At 40.8% G+C, this 17,789-nt stretch overlaps 1 protein-coding gene across 6 annotated transcripts in view; it reads left to right on the top strand.

Annotated features, from left to right (window-relative positions):
- ATF7IP (activating transcription factor 7 interacting protein) overlaps positions 1–17,789 on the top strand; it is a 118,334-nt gene that overhangs the window by 51,194 nt on the left and 49,351 nt on the right. For all 6 annotated transcript variants that reach the window (XM_065658581.1, XM_065658580.1, XM_065658576.1 and 3 more), the window contains exon 2: positions 12,258–13,303. In XM_065658581.1, the coding sequence (XP_065514653.1) occupies positions 12,265–13,303 (1,039 nt within the window). In that variant the 5' untranslated portion in view covers positions 12,258–12,264. The remainder of the gene's footprint in view (positions 1–12,257; positions 13,304–17,789) is intronic.

The following is a 17,789-nucleotide window of genomic DNA, read 5'->3' as shown; positions in this document are numbered from 1 at the left end:
GAGAGGATGTAGAGGGGGCGCGGGGCTGCAGCGCACTCACCCTTGGGTGCTCTTGTGAAATTACAGGGCTCTGCTGCAGGGGAAAATGCTGCTTGTTTCCTAAACCGTGAACCTCGTTACTGGATATTAAACATGGCGGAAAAAATAATGCTAAATTTTTTAAAAATTATAGTGCATCTTGTTTTATTGTATGCACATGTCCTTGTTTTGGCTGGGAGAGTTAATTTTCTTCCTAGTAGCTGGTATAGTGCTATGTTTTGGATATACTGTGAGAAGAATGTTGATAATACACTGATGCTTGGGATGTTGCTAAGCAATGCTTATATAGAGTCAAGGACTTTTCAGCAAGGAGGCTGGAGATGCCCAAGAAGCTGGGAGGAGGCACAGCCAGGCCAGCTGACCCACACTGGCCAAAGGGATATTCCATACAATATGACGTCATGCTCAGTAGGTAAACTTGAGGAATTGATCAGGGGACGGGATCACTGCTTGAGTATAGGCTGGACATTGGTCTGTAAGTAATCGGCAATTGCAGTGTGCATCACTTGTTTTCCATATTCTATTATTATTTATTATTCTCTCTTCCTTTGCTATCCTCTTAAACTGTCTTCATCTCAACCCACGAGGGTTTTTTTAATTCTTTCCCCAGTCCCACTGGGGCGGTGTTGTGAGCGAACAGCTGTGTGGTGCTCGGTTGCTGGCTGGGGTTAAACCACAACAAATGCACTAGGTGAAACAGGACAGGATGGTGACTCAGTTTTTTTCTTAGAAAATGACACATTCTTCTTTCACTTTGTTCAGCCAATAATAATTTAATTTTAGTCTAAAAGGAAAACTCAGATCATCTGTTGCATGTTCATATGTCCTCTGTTTTGTTTATTACCTTCTAACATAAAGGCTTAGTTTTATGTGGATCTTAGTAGGCCAGTGGTGGGTATCTTCCATTCAGTCATATAAGTAGGCTTGTATTAGCAGTAGAAAAACAAATCATAGGTACATTTTTTCAGTGTATGTTCTGTAAGAATAGATCGCAAACTTTTTTTAAAAATAGTTTTTAATTTTATGACAATTTATATCAGCATTGCTATAGATGATTTCAACTGAAAACTGCTTTTTATGAACTACTACTTAAAAGTACGGTCTGTTCACCCCTTCAGTTCTCTGGGACTCTCCATCTAGAAGAAAATGTTCCTGACCATTTGCTGCCTCTCCTTCCTTGGTTTGGCTATGCTACGTTTTAAGTAGACTTTTGCATATTTGAGCACTGATTTTCGTGATCAAAGGTTTTACTTCCTCCATGTAGTTCTTGTGCTTTGGCAAATGTTTTATGGTTGTGGTGCTTTTAGCTGGCACTGTGTGCACCTCAGGGACCCTGTTCCAGTGCTGTTCTAGACTGACGATACTACGCAAACGCCATTGTGCGTTACTGTTTAGATTGCAGCCTCTCTTCCCTAGCCATGTTTCCATGACCTTCTCTTTTGTCTGCTGCCTGTTACCAGGCAGGCTTCAGGCAGCTGCTTGCTGATTGGCTAATGTTTTGAGCAGCTCTTGGGCTGCTCCTATGAGCACACAATGATAGGCTAATCCATAGCAGCTAAGATAATACTTTGCTCTGTTGATTTAGAGCTGTGATCTCTACAGAGTAATAATAATAATAAAAAATAAGCAGAAAGAAAACTTTTTAATTGGCTGAAAGAGGAGTCCTTTGCATATTTCTTGGTGCACTGGCACATTTTGGTTTTGCCATGTAACACACATTTGGTCATGAGAGAGAAATCTCCAGATATTATTGGAAGAGGGTGCCTGTTGGTGTGTTTGTGTCTGTCATGCTGAAGTATGCATGACTTTCAAGCTTAAAACGAAAAAGAGAGTTTTCATAAATTATACAGAAACAAATATATACAATGTGTGTGGTGATGTTTCAAAATCGATTATTGTATTTTAAAAATCAAAAGCAACCCAAAACCTACTATCTTATTTACAGCATTTAACCCTTGCACACTTAGCTCTACGTGCAGAAGTTGTTTTGTGCAGTTCTGTACAAATGCCTTTCTTTGAAAGAAAATATTCCCCCCTGTTGGCTTGGTGCCTAGGCCACTAGTTTTCTTCTTGTGACTTGGTCACACAAGGAGTAAAAACTGAAAATACACAAGCATCAGATGAGGGAGGGGCATAGCAAATGTAGCTAAACTTTGTGTTAATTTTTAAGTACAAAGGGAGACTGCCAACAAACTAGAACACTACTAGTTTTAAATGTTTTATGTATGCAAGACTGAATTCACGTAATCTGCTCTGGAGTTGCTCTCTGAAGGGCAACCTCCTTATCCCTCTGAAAGACTGGAAGGCATTTTTTATGAAATGGCTGCTGATTGACTTGCACAGGTAGGACCAAACCTGTCTGGACTGGTTACAGATTTATTTTTTCCTCTCACATGAGATCTGTTACTTGGCTGCAGTGCGCTCCCTTGTGGATATAGCTGGAAATGCTTTAAGGCTGATCTGCAGTGATACATGATATTTAGCTGTTAGCGAGCATTTAGTGTTCATCTTTTAATCTCATCTATGATTATAATTTTGTCACTTACAGTAGCTTTTATTGGATGTTCTTTGGTTGCAAAAGATTGTGGGATTCAGCTGAAAATACTCATGACTTACTCAAATAACTACCTAACAATGGAATTTTCTGAGAAGCATTTTTTTTTTGTATGGTTTCACTGTAGAAATGCATTAGAGGTTTGTTTTTAAACACGGTTTTGGATACTGTCCTAAGATAGAAAGTTGTCCTGGTTTTGGCTGGGAGAGTTAAATTTCTTCCTAGTAGCTGGTATAGAGCTCTGTTTTGAATGTAGTATGAGAAGAATGTTGATAATACACTGATGCTTGGGATGTTGCTAAGCAATGTTTATACCAAGTCAAGGGCTTTTCAGCTAAGAAGCTGGAGATGCACAAGAGGCTGGGATGAGGGAGCATGATCAGAACAGCTGACCCAAATTGGCCAAAGGGATATTCCATACCATACGACATCAGGCTCAGTAGATAAACTAGGGAAAAGTTAGCCAGAGGACTGTTGCTTGGGAACTGGCTGGGTGTTAGTCAACATCAGGTGGTGAGCAATTGCATTGTGCATCACTTGTTTTATATATTATCATTTTCATTATCATTATCGTTGTGTTTGTTATTTTTTCTTTCTGTCCAGTTTAACTGTATTTATCTTAATCCATGGGGTTTACCTTTTTCCACCCCCCCACCTCCGTTCTCTCCCCCACCCCACTGAGGAGGACATAGGGGGAAGCAAGTGAATGGGCATGTGTGGTGTTTAGCTACCTGCCGATTTTAAACCACAACACTCCTTTTGGTGCCCAACGTGGGGCTTGAAGGGTTGAGATAATGACATCTGACCAGCATGCATTAAAATAAATTTGTTACAAGCATCCATTATATTACTTCAATCATCACTGGGCACAAACTATGTTGTTTGCATGGTTGTATTGTGTAAATCCTTACTTGGACTATATATTCCCTGTGGTGCTGTTTATCACTTCTCGGAGATGGATCAGGTTTATTATTTGGGTGTACTAGGTAACATCGGTTTATGATATGATAGCATTACTGGTCACAAGACTAACTTGTTATTTTTACTCTGCATTGCTGTCATCTCTGTACCCCAGGTGCCATCTCGCAGGGATTATTAGTAATCATGCTCTTTACCTCTTTTCCTCAAACAACCAATCTATGGGGAAGACAGGGGGATACTTGCCCCCACTCTTTCACCTTCCCTTTCTCCTTCAAGCTAGTTACTACTGCTCTTGAGAATTTTTAATATCTTTGGGATGTTCAAGCCAGCATGCTTCTATTGCTGTGTCTCCTGAATGTATTTTAGGTCTTTTTTAAGGTTAAACAACTATTTAAAAATATCACCCAAAGATCTCCCCCAAGGCTGGATAGAGTGGTCGTGTACATGGAATAGTATGGGCAAGTACCTAGGACAGTGGACGTCTCCAGTGTTTTGGAATGTCATCCCTGAACAAGTGGACGTCTCCAGTGTTTTGGAATGTCATCCCTGAACAAGTGCAGAATCCTGAAACACTAGTGAAATATTTGGAAAAAGTGTGCTGTCACCTTGGCAATTCCTGAGAGATACAAATCACTGCAACATGCTGGGGCCTGATCCACGCCTACCGAGCCCTGTTCAACATTACTCAGAAACCTCAAGGAGAAGAGTGGTCTCTGGATCTGACAACAAAATGATACGTACTCTGGCCACTTCAGCCCTGGCAACAGGCACTGCAGATGGGCCGGAGGGCCAACCCATGGTGATATCAGTTGTCCCTATACAGAAGAAGAAATCTTGGAAGCGAAAGTCAGCTTGTTTAGTAAAGGATAATGAAAAAGCACGACCATCACAAAAAGAAAGAAGATGGTAACCCTAACCTGATTCCTATCACTGAGTGGGCTGTGAGATATGTGAAAATATTTCAGACGCCATCCCAGTGAGCACTTTGTCACCTGGCTGCTCTGATGCTGGGATAATGAGACCAGTAGTCTGGAATTTGAGAGTAGGGAAGCCAAGCAGCTGGGATCCCTTTCGTGGGAAGGGGGTGTTGACGAAGTGATTGGAAAAGGGACACAAGCCCTCAGCCTCTGGAGGTGACTCCTGTTAGGCATAAAGGAAAGGTATCCCTTCAAGGAAGATATATGTAGTAGACTACCATGGAGAGATGTATCCAGTACCTGAGGGAATTAGTTGTGCTGGAGGTGATTTATAGTGACCTGGACAACAAGTAGTTACCTAAAGATCCAGATGATGTCCAGTGCACACGACCCATGTGGCAGAAGGTTGTATGGAGTGCATTACCATCGTATGCTAGCTCATTGGCAGTAATAAACTGGAAAGATGGAGAGGGACCAACGGTGGATGAATTTGCTGGCCAACTCTGGCAGTAAGAACTTCTATCTTCCTTCCTTGTTTTGGTTGTGGAGAAGCTGTCCCGGAAGGTCCCACAAATCGAAGAGGGTAGGTCTTACTCCCCACCCGTATGGACCAGTGTCTCAGCTATCAGGAGTAAGTGTTCTTTGTTCAAGAGAGAGGATATAAAGGGTATACACCCCGGGGCACCCTCTGGGTTTACCCACATGGCCATGGAGAGGATGAGAGAAAGTGGGAGGAACCCTACTTTGACCCTAATGGCACCGGTATGTGACTTGCAGGGAAAAACTATCACAAATGGAGGTTCTTCCAGGAAAATTGCTCCTCTAGTCTCCAGTGGGCAGCTCTCCAGACAGAGTAGAAGGGCTGATCTTATTTCTGATCCTGTGGAAAGATCATCTGATTTGTAATTACGAGAAGCACATAATGAAAAGTATGACCTGGACTAAAGGGGTCCTGCCTCCAGCTAGGTGGAGGAAAGAGACAAGTGGGTTGATTGGACTGTGTGGATTCAGTGGTGTGGCACATCACACCCCCAGGAGTATAAGGCTCTAGTGGACACCAGTGCACAATATATACCCTAACACCATCAAACTATAAAAGGTCATAATCCTTTTATATTTCTGGATTGACAGGGGGATCCCAACAGCTTTACTGAACTGAAGGCCAAAGTGAGCCTAAGTGTGAATGAGCAGCAAAAGCACCCCAGTATTACTGGACAAGAGGCTTCGTGCATCCTTGGCATAGACTAGCTCAGAAAATGGTAATTTAAGGACTCTGAAGTGTACCAGTGGGTTTTTGGTGTAGCAGCTGTGGAGATGGAGGACATCAAACAGCTCTTTACCTTGCCTGGTTTCTCAGAGGACCCTTCTGTTGTGGGGTTGCTGAGGATCAAAGAGCAGCAGGTGCTGATTGCTGTCATGACAGTGTACTGGCAGCAATATTGCACTGAGACTCCCCGTTCCCATCCATAAGCTGGAGATTCCCATCCATTGACTGGAGAGCCAAGGAGTGATCAGCAAGACTCTCTTAACCTTTAACAGTCCCATATGGCCAGTGCAAAAGTCTAATGGAGAGTGGAGACTAACAATAGACTATTGCAGCCTGAGTGAAGTCATACTGCCACTGGGTGATACCATGCTGGGCATGCTAGAACTTCAACATTAACTGAAGTCATAGGCAGCCTGGTGATACACCACAGCTGATATCACTAATGTGTTCTCAATCCCTTTCGCAGCAGAGTGCAGACCACAGTTTGCTTTCATTTGGAGGGACATTCAGTACACTTGGAATTGACTGCCCCAGGGGTGGAAACACAGCCCAACCATTTGCCAGGTGCACTGGAACAGGGTGAAGCTCCAGAACACCTGCAGTATGTCGATGACATCATCATATGGGGTAACACAGCAGAAGTTGTTTTTGAAAATGGGAAGAAAATAGTCAAATCCTTCTGAAAGCCAGTTTTGCCATAAAATGAAGTAAGGTCAAGGGACCTGCACAGGAGGTGCAGTTTTTAGAAATAAAATGACAAGATGGACATCATCAGATCCCAGTGGATTCGATCAACAAAACAGCAGCTATGTCTCCACCAACTTGTAAAAAGGAAACACAAGCTTGCTTAGGCACTGTGGGTTTTTGGAGAATGCATATTCAAAATTACGGGTTGATTGTAAGCCCTCTCCATCAAGTGACCCAGAAGAAGAATGGTATTAAATGGGGCCCTGAGCAACAACAAGCTTTTGAACAAACTAAACAGGAGATTGTTCATGCAGTAGCTCTTGGGCTAGTCTGACCAGGACAAAATGTAAAAAATGTGCTGTACATCGCAGCTGGGGGGAATGGCCCTGCCTGGAGTATCTAACAGAAAGCACCAGGGGAGACTCAAGGTCAAACCCTGGGGTTTTGGAGTCAGGGATACAGAGGATCTGTGACCTGCTGTACTCCAACTGAAAAAAGAGTTGTTGGTACTGAAGCAGAGCTTCTCCTGGCACCTCGACTGCTGGTGTTGGGTTGGATGTTTAAAGGGAGGGTCTCCTCTACACATCCTGCAACTGATGCTACGTAGAGTAAGTGGATCACACTGATCACATAATGGGCTTGAATAGGAAATCTGAGCCATCTAGGAATTTTGGAAGTGATCATGAACTGACCAGAAGGCAAAGATTTCAGAATATTGCCAGAGGAGGAGTTGATGCATGCTGAAGAGGCCTCACTGTAAAATAAACTACCAGAAAATGAGAAGCTATATGCCCTTTTCAGTGGTGGATTCTGTTGTAGGGAAGGATCGGAGGTGGAAAGCTGCTATATGGAGTCCTATATGACAAGTCACAGAAACTGTTGAAGGTGAATCAAGACAGCTTGCAGAAGTGAAGGCCATCCAGCTGGCTTTAGATATTGCTGAATGACAAAAGTGGCTGATGCTTTATACTGACTCATGGGTGGTGGCAAATGCCCTGTGGGGGTGGCTACAGCAATGGAAGCAGAGCATCTGGCAGCACAGAGGTAAAAGCACTTGGGCTGCTGAATTACAGCAAGATATTGCTGCTTGGATAGAGAGCTCGGTTGTAAAAGTACGTCACATAGACACTCACGTACCCAAGAGTCAGGCCACTAAAGAACATCAAAACGACAAACAGATGGATCAGGCTGCTAAGATTGAAGTGGCTCAGGTGGATCTGGACTGACAACATAAGTGTGAATTATTTATAGCTTGGTGGGCCCATGGCACACCAGGCCACCAAGGAAGGGATGCAACATATACATGGGCTCATGATCGAGGGGTGGAGTTGACCATGGCCACCATTGCACAGGTTATGAATGAATGTGAGACATATGCTGCAGTCAAGCAAGCCAAGCAGTTAAAGCCTCTTTGATATGGAGGATGGTGGCTGAAATATAAATATGGGGAGGCCTGGCAGATTGATTATGTCACACTCCCACAAACCAGCCAAGGCAAGTGCTGTGTGCTTACAATGGTGGAAGCAACCACTGGATGTCTGGAAGCATATCCTGTGCCACATGTCACCACCCAGAACACCATCCTGGGTCTTAAAAAGCAAGTCTTATGGTGGCATGTCGCCTCAGAAAGAACTGAGTCAGACAACGGGACTCGTTTTCAAAACAACCTCATAGACACTCGGGCCAAATAGCATGGCATTGAGTGGGTATATAACACCCCCTGTCATGCACCATCTTCCAGGAAAATGGAATGATACAATTGACTGCTAATGGGTGGTGGGACCTTCAAACATTGGGATACACATTTAGCAAAACTACCTCATTAGGTAACACTAGGGGATCTACCAATCAAGCTGGCCCTACCCAATCAAAACTTCCACATACTGTAGAAGGGAATGAAGTCCCCATAGTGCACATAAAAGATATATTAGAGAAGAGAGTCTGGGTTAGTCCTGCCTCAAGCAAAGACAAACTCACCTGCAGGATTGCTTTTGCTTAGGGATGTGGGTGCACTTGGTGGGTAATGTGGAAGGACGTGGAAGTCCAATGTGTATAATACCTCAAGGGGATTTGTTTTGGGGTGAGAATACCTAATGAATTAAATTGTATGATATTAATTGCTATATAACCCTGCCACTACATGTCATAACTCCTGTAGTTGCTATGTGCCATATCAGTGGTATTACAGTAAGAATCACCCAGATTAATGAAGAATGAACTTTGATGAAACCAAGCAAGGTGCACTAGTGATGGAACCAGAATTGGCTTCAGCAGTTGGCACCCTGCAACTTCCTCAAGATCAAAATATTCGATCCACAGACCGTGGGCATGGGCCATGCTAGATATACCAGCTATGAGCTCCAGACATAGTATGCAACTATCCAGCACCATGCACCATCTTTCCTGCCCTGAAAGACTGTTATGAGAGATGGAGCTTAGTCATAGACTAAGCAAACTCAACAGACATTTTACAGGGATGGCCCATAGTCTAGGGGAATGATATCTGTGTGTGTATATCCAAGGACAGGAAAAATGGTGATGATTGATTGGAATGTATTGGTGAGTGGGGCATGATGTAGATGGTAGAGAATAAGGGGTGGATGCTGTCCTGGTTTTGGCTGGAGTTAATTTTCTTCATAAAATAATAATGGTAATAATAAAAAGATATAAAACAAGTGATGCACAATGCAATTGCTCACAACCTATCAACTGATACCCAGCCAGTTCCTGAGCAGCAGTCCCCCAGCTAGTTCATCTACTGAGTATGATGTCATATTGCATGGAATATCCCTTTGGCCAGTTTGGATCAGCTGTCCTGGCTATTCCCTGTCCCAGCTTCTTCTGCATCTCCAGCTTTCTCGTTGAAAAGTCCTTGACTCGGTGTAAACATTGCTTAGCATCGACCAAAACATCTTATACTAAATCCAAAACATAGTACTGTACCAGCTACTAGGAAGAAAATGGTTATGTTAATGCGAAAGTAATTGTGGTTGTGGACCGTGAATTTTAGATCATTATAACTAGGCTCAAGCACATTTTTATTAATCAGCATAGGAACCATTATAATCAACATAGTTTTGCCAATGAGAAATAATTGTGTTCATTCCTGTACTGTGAAAATCCATGCTTTGGGATTTGACAAACTGTTGGAAAGCATTTTCTGCATCCTGCTGGTTGTGGAAGCTTTTTCCCTGCGAAAAGATGTTGAGATGCTTGAAGAAGTGGTAGTGGGTTGGCGAGAGGTCAGGTGAACACGGCAGATGAGGCAAAACTTTGTAGCCCAATTGTTCAACTTTGGGAGTGTTGGTTGTGTGATGTGTGGTCGGGCATTGTCGTGGAGAAGAATCAGGCCTTTTCCGTTGACTGATGCTGGCTGCAGGCATTGCAGTTTTCGGTGCATCTCATCGATTTGCTGAGCAGACTTCTGAGGTGGAGTGGTTTTGCCAGGATTCAGAAAGCTGAAGTGAATCAGACCGGCAGCAGATCACCAAACAGTGACCATGAACTTTTTTGTTGCAAGTTTGGCTTTGGGAAGTGCTTTGGAGGTGGTTCTTGGTTCAACCACTGGTCGTTGCCAGTTGTCATATAAAATCTACTTTTCATCACATGTCACAACCTGATCAAGAAATGGTTCATTGTTGTTGTGTAGAAGATGACAAGATGACACTTCAAGACGATTTTTTTTTAAATTATTATTTTCAGTCAGCTCATGAGGCACTCACTTATCAAGCTTTTTCACCTTTCCAATTTACTTCAAATGCCAAATGACCACAGAACAGTTGACGTTGAGTTCTTTGGCAGCTTCTTGTGTAGTTGTAAGAGGATCAGCTTCAATGATTGCTCTTGGTTGTTAACTTCTGATGGCCGGCCACTACACCCTCGTCTCCTTTGTGGAACTTCTTGACCCACCACTGCACCACATTAGCAGTTCTTGGGCCAAATGTGTTGTTGATGTTGTGAGTTGTTTCTGCCGTTTACAACCCATTTTGAACTAAAATAAGAAAATTGCTTTTTGTCTAACATAATTTCCACAGTCTAAACTAAATAGAAAATAAACAGCAAGTAATAAGTCAGTAGCAAAAATAACATAAAGTGAGAAAAGCACATTAAAATGATGTATAACATAACCACATTTGTTTAAGAATGTATTCCAATATCAAACAGCAAATTTCAGCAATGCAAAAACTGCAGTTACTTTTGCACCAACATAACTCCTCCATCTCAGCCGAAACCAGGACACCTTGCCAAAATAAAACTTCTAGGCAAGATTGGTTACAAAGAGGGTGGAGCCAGATTGTTACTTAGAGGCGTGGAATCTGTTTTGTGAATTCTAAAACTTGGTTGTAGAAAACTGTGGCTGATGTAAGCTAGTGTTGGCGATAGTCCTGCTTTTCTACCAAAAGATCAGCAAAATGTTATATTGCACCTGACAAGACAAAATGCAGTTTATTAATCAATTTCTTAGGTCTGTGAGTGAAAGTGTATTGGGGGAATATACAAAATGAACTGTACTAAATATTCGATATGGATCCTTTTTGTAATAATTCTCCTGCATCAGTGGTATAAACATTTGCTTATCTGCTGCTTGTGGAAAAAAATTTAAAAGAACATATAGAATAACTGCCTGATTTATTTTCTTTTTTTTCTACTTGCTGAAATATTTTTAACTGCCCAAGTGAATTTTTGCGTGTTTTGAAAAAATGAGGAAGAACCATATCCTAAACAGGAGTAACTTAGGATGGTATAGTAGCTTCAGTAGACCTAAGTTGGTTAGCATCAGCTGATTGAAGATCTTGGTTGCTGAGTTTCATTAAGGGTATAACAAGTTCCTTAACTGTGCTCTGCATCTGAATAGTATTATCATATCTAATCCTTTAAAATAGGGTTCTAGAACAGACCACATGGGGGAAAAATATAGCTTTAAAATTTTGTATTTCAACAAAATTATTTCAACTTCCTAAGTAATAAGACTGAATTCAACTCCATTTATTGATTTGATAAAGTAGATTTTCAAACATTAATTTCCTTAATTTTTTATTTATTAATGTTCTTATTTTTCTTAATATTTGCATGGGTGGATCAAATGAATAAAATTATATGGAGGGCAAAACTACCAGTTTTCCTTGAAAAAGGAAATTTTTCTAAAAGGAGCTACCAAAACTCTAGTTTTCATAAGCACAATGGTCTTAGTACAATATTATTGCAAATTGAATGAAAGTGCTCTTAAAAAAACAAGTTCATTTAACCAATGTATGAATGTTGGGGACGAAGGTTTATTAGATCTATACAGAAAAAAAAAAAAGTATCTTAATGACACGTTCAGAAATTCTTTCAATTTAGTGGAATTTTCTTAAAAGTTACTTGATATAAAAATCTTGTCATTTACCCCAGTTGTTAATTCTCTTTGAAACTCATGAAACTACATGTATTTTTTTTAATTCTAAAACTATGTAAACTGGTGGAACCAAGAACATTTCATAATTTTTTTTTTTGTGAGAAGAGAGGCTACTGGATCTTACATTAGTACAGTATCTGTTTCTAGCTAGAAAACCTCATTGTGTTTTGCTATAACAATACTACAATACGACTGGTCTAAAATGTGCAATCAGAATATTACTATGTAATGTTATCGTGTGATCTCGCTGATCTTCGCATATATGTGTTTGTGCAGCATACATAGAAACTCGTACTCACTTTTTCTGAGGACAAACAAAATTTAAGTGTGTTGTCGGGTGTTTCTTTGGTTTGGTAGACACAGTTGAACCAGTTTGCTTTAAAATGTGCTAAATTCTGCAGTCTGTCTTAGGAACACTGTAATATGATGATAATAAATTGTTACTTTCACAATTCTCTTTGAACTTTTTTTTTTAAGGGTCAAGATGGATAGCACAGAGGAACCTCAGAAAAAGGTCTTCAAAGCACGAAAAACAATGAGAGTAAGTGATCGACAACAACTTGAAGCTGTCTATAAGGTTAAAGAGGAGCTGTTGAAGACAACTGAAGTTAAACTGTTAAATGGAAAGCATGAGAATGGAGATTCTGATTTAAATTCTCCTTTAAGCAATACAGACTGTATGGAGGACAAGAGGGAAGTCAATGGCCTAGTGGAATTGTGTGTTAAGTCTGAAGAAGGCAGAACAGCTTCTGAGGAAATTAGTGAATCCAAAAGCCCTGAAAGTAGGGCAGGGAACATAGTCAATGACATAAAACCCAGATCTCAAACACTGTCTCCAGAGAATGTTATTCCTGAGCAAGATAAAGATACTGGTACTGCTTTAGCTTGTGAGGCTGAAAATGGAATGCTTAGTAGCAATAAAGACAACTTCCATGAAGAAAATAATAAAAAAGATCATTTGGACCAAAGAAAGAGTGACATCCCATCAGAAGGTAAAAGTAAATCAGTCTGTGATAGTAGTGACTCTTCTGAAGAGAAGAGAGAAACAAGTGACTTAACTATTAGTTCCAGTTCATCTGGTGAGGAGAAAAGGACTGGAGAGGTAACTGTTGAAGATGCTGTTGGAGAAGAAGCCATCTCTAGCAGGATGGAAGTTGACCAGGAACCAAAGGACAAGCAAGTCGATACTGCAGATCTTTCAGAAGTCACTGTTCAGAAGACAGTAGATGAGCCAAGTGAAAGTATCTTGGACCATACTGGCTCTATGGAAACAGATGAAATTATTCCAATTTTGGAAAAACTAGCACCTGCTGAAGACAAGCTGAGCTCTCTTTTTCCAGTGGATGACACAGCCCCAGACTTAGAAGATAAAACAGATAGCTGTTTGGGTTCACCTTCCAAGCAGGAAAGCAATGAAAGTCTGCCAAAAGAGGCTTTCCTAGTACTGTCTGATGAAGAGGATCCCTGTGATGAGAAGGAGGAACATACTGAAGAGATACTACCGAACAAGTCTTGTCTTCCAGGTAGGAATTTTCTAAATTGGTACTTTTGATTCAAGTCTGGGATTTTGTTCATTTCTTAGAACAACACACTCATGACAGGTTTCTAAATCAAAAAGGCAGTCTTACCCACCAATTCTGTGTTACGTAGTTTTACAGTTTTCAAGGATGGAATTTGAGGCCCAGGAGAAAAAAAAAAAGTAACACCAAACAAACTGTTATCTTCAAGATTTGGTTCGTTTTGTTTTTTTTTTCCTCATAGTCTTTACAAACTGGGATGCTGGGTGGAAGAAAAGGAAAGATGAGTAATGATCTGACATGGAATATAAAGATGTGTGGGAGGAGAAATGTGCTCATTTATTGTTCTTTAGGGGGAAGAAAGGATTTCAACTTTCTTTATGTGAAAATATATAGTAAGAATGAAAACATACTGGTAATCCAGGCATGCCACAAGTCTCATTTGTTTTGATTTCCTGCCCCCCCCCCCCCCCCCAAGACAGTATTGGAAATTATTTCATGAAAAATGCAAGTCCATATATGGTTTTCGTGCCATATAGCTTTTATTCATTTAACTCATGATGGTTTTTATCTAACTTTTATCTGATGACTATGCCAACTGAGTAACATTTGAAACTATTAAATGTAGGAATATGCTACTTTAGTCTCTTCATATAGTTAGCAGAATTTTTTTTATGTTAAACTGAATGGATGTCCTCTATAGTCTATTGTTGTCCTACAGTTTTGTAAGCATATCTATTTGGACACTCGTTGGCATACTGTTGCACTTCTGAAAATAAAACAGGTGAATAATTTACGGATAAATTGACACTGCTCTTTTATCTGTAATTAAGAATGCATTTTTTTAAAATTATCCTTTTTTTCCCCTTTCTTTCTTTCTTATTTTTTTCCCCCCATTGTATAGCTTTTTATGAAACGATGACTATGCTAACCAAAATGTGTTTAAACATTCTTGACTGGTTAGGAACTCCATAGGTGAAACAAGATTCAGGTGTCTTTCAGTCTTTGGAAAATTTGTAACCATAGTTTCTCAACTTTTTTTTTGCTAATGATGAAACTCTGTCTTTCACTAATTCATGATGGCATTCTGAATCTTCAGTCTCTAAACAACTAGAGAAGGGGCGATAAGAATATGTCTCTTCAGCCTTGTTTCAGACTCTTCCTTCTCTTCTGGTATTTACCTATAAATTTATGCCAGTTGAACAGAGAAAAGGTAGGTTCCATAGTTTCTTCAAAGGATCTTACTTAGGTGTTGCACTGAGATTGCAAAAGTGACACCTCTGTTGTGCAACTGAAGGCTTCCAGAAAATATTTGGAGGTGGGGGGCGGCAAGGAGAAAGATCATTGTGTGTACTTGTGTCAAAATTGTAGTGTGTTACAAGTCTCTTTTATAAAAGATACAAGTATATTGGTAATCTTAACCAATGAGAAAACACACTGTTGTCGGAGAGGAGATTTTGCTCTGGAGCAAAAAGACCAAAGTGAATATTAAATACAGGACTACAGTTTGCAGGAATCTGAAATTATTGTATCCAGCAATAAATTTTCAGATTTTCAGTTTTGGTGACTGGACAAATTCTCAACTAGTTGTTTTATTTACTGGCTGTAACAGTTTGTAACTTTTACAGTTGCATTGCTGAGACTGTTCATGAAATTAAAGCTGGCCACTGCAGTATGTTGTGTCTTTAAACAGCAGTAAGCTGGTGATTTCTATGTTGTAAGCATCATAAAGCTTGCCCATCAAGTTGCAGAGAAGGGCATTTAGGTTTTGCTGAATAGTACATTTTGTGTGAAATATTTCAAGCAAATGTTTTGGGGACCAGTTTTGTATTAAATTTAACATGGTATTAATGCAAAAATTTTGCAGTCCTTTCGTGAATTTCTGTCTTTCAGTAACAAAGGTAATAGAGTTGAGGTTGCAGAGGCAGGAAACAATTGTATGAAAAAATAGGTTGAGTTGTCTTAGAAGATGAAGATTAACATTTTGAAAGAGCCTGTGAGAATTAAGTCTGTGGAGATGGAGTGGAGATAATTTGAAGATGCTATATTGGAGGCACTGGGTGCAAACTGCTTAAATAAGAAGTATGGTTCCTAAAAAGCGCAGACAAATCGATATGGCTAAAAACAATGAATGGTACTTTCTTCAGATGGGCAGATTAATATAATCTTTTTCTCAAGTAGAATTAGTAAATACAACAGCTATATTGGCACTCAAGATTTTCATAATGGAAGATCATACATTAGAAAACCTTGGAGCTCTTCGGGTAAGTAGCAAGCGCATGACAAGGAAGACCTAGTTGATGTGTTTGTATTCTTTTGGATATCCAAACACAAATGATTTCTTACCAAGAACTTTTGGAAACAGAACTGCCTTCAGATAAGATGGAGAGTTGTCAGGGGGGAAATAATCATTTGAAGAACAGAAAGTAAATCTACAGTGATCTGTTCCAGAGACTGCGGTCCGACAGAATTAATAACTTATCTAAAACGAAGGGTGATTAGCAAGGCAACAGATTGCTGATGATACTTTGAAGAGCTGTAGAAGAACCTCGTAATGTTGAATGACTTAGGTTTAAAAATGGCAGATGAAAATGATTGTGGTTAACTACAAGTGGTAGAGATGAGTACAAAAACGTTCCTAACTTGATAGGAAAATAGAACTGGCTCACCACTCAAGAATCATTTTCTAGGATTATAGTAGGCAGTTCTGTGAAAGCATTTATAGAGTAGCAGTTGAAGAAAGCAAATAAATAAAGCTGGGAATAAATTAAGAAACTGAGGAAGACTTTACTATGGGACACCAAGCTCTTAAATGTTTTGTGTAATTGTTTACTTCACGCACCCCATATCAAAGAAGGTGTCACAGAACTGGAAAAGGTACACGGAAGAGCAATAGAGAGGATGATGGAATTGCAAAGTAGTTTTAATTCAACCTCTGATGGTCTTTATTCCAACCTCCTACTCAAAGCAGGTCCAATTATGTCAGATGGCTCAGGGACCTTGTTAGTTTCCTTTTGTGCATCTCCAAGGATGGATATACCATAACTTCCTCTTGGGTAGCCTAATACTTAACCAACCTCAACAGTGAAAAACTTTCTGTGTAATTGGAATCTTCTGTGTTCCAACTTGTGTCCATTGCCTGCTGTCCTGTTGCTGTGCACCTTAAAGACTAGTGGCTCCACCTTCTCTCTGCCCTACCATTATGCAATGGAAGGCAGCGATGCAATCTCCAATTAGTCTTCACTTTTTAAGGCTGAGCAAAGCCAGTGCTGTCATCTGCTCCTCATATAGCATGTACTTCATCCCATTGACCTTTCTGGTGACCCTTCTCTGCATTTGCCATGGTTTTGTTAGTGCCTTTCTAGTCTGGAGATCCAAATTCCAGATACTAGTGCTCTGGATGGGGGTTTCTCAAGTGCTGAACAAGGGAGAATCACTTCCCTTATCCTGTTGGACACATTTCTTGTTAATACAGCCTGAAATGCTATTGAACTTACTTCACACTGCTGACTAATGTTCAGATTGTTTCCACCAGGAATTAAGGCCCTATTCTATGAAGTTAAATTCTAGCCAGTCACCCCGTGGCTTGTCATGTTGCATAGGGTTATTCTACCCCAAATGCAGGACTTTGTGTTTGCACTTGCTGCACTTTGTGTTAGCCCATTTTTCCAGCCTGACGGTGTGCCTCTGAATAGCAGCTGTGCCCTGACAAATATTTACCGCTGCTCCCAGTTTGTATCTGCAAACTCGTCAAGTGTGATCTCCTGCCCACAGGTCCAGGTCATTAGTAAATACAATAAGCTGCATAAGCCCAGTATGGATCCCTGAGGACTACCTCTAGTGCTAAGCCACTTGCTGGATTGTTGCCAATTCTTTGAGCCCATTGTAAAAGCTAACGGTTCTGTCAGGCACGACTTGCCCTTGCTAAATCCAAGCTGACTGTTCCCAGTCACCTTCCTCTCAGTGAAAGGTGTGAAAACCTTGCCTGCAATGCCTGTCATTCAGACAGATGTTGATCTTCTGGATGCATGCGCTCTTACTAGAACTTTTTCTTCTCCCAGTTGATTGGGAGGATTGGTGATAATGCCACCTTGGCCCCTTATGCCCTTCACCCTTTTCTGCAGAGATCCATTGTCACGTTTGGTATGCTTAGAATTGCTTCAGGTAGTATTGTTGCTGCCCATGTGGATAAGCAGCAAGGGATAACAGGCTGAAGACCGGCAGAACCTTGGTCATCAGTTGGCAACATTGGGGATCCAGGCTCTCAGCAAGCAGCTAATGTCGTGAGGGATGTGGCTAGGTTGCTGGGTGGAGACCTCCTGTGGAAGGGAGCCCCTGGTGATTATCACCAGTCTCTCCTTTATGTGGACAGTTGGTTCGGACTCAGTTGGCTCTGATGCCTCTCTTAACAGAAGATTTTGCTCTTAACGTGTTCATCAGTGCTATACCTGTTTGGTAACTGTAGATATGCAGGGAGAGAGAGTCTTCAGTC

The sequence above is a fragment of the Caloenas nicobarica genome, chromosome 1 (assembly GCF_036013445.1).
Source record: "Caloenas nicobarica isolate bCalNic1 chromosome 1, bCalNic1.hap1, whole genome shotgun sequence".
Classification (NCBI taxonomy): Eukaryota; Metazoa; Chordata; class Aves; order Columbiformes; family Columbidae; genus Caloenas; species Caloenas nicobarica.
Note: the sequence above shows the minus strand (reverse complement) of the source record. Positions and strands in the feature narration are given on the sequence as shown.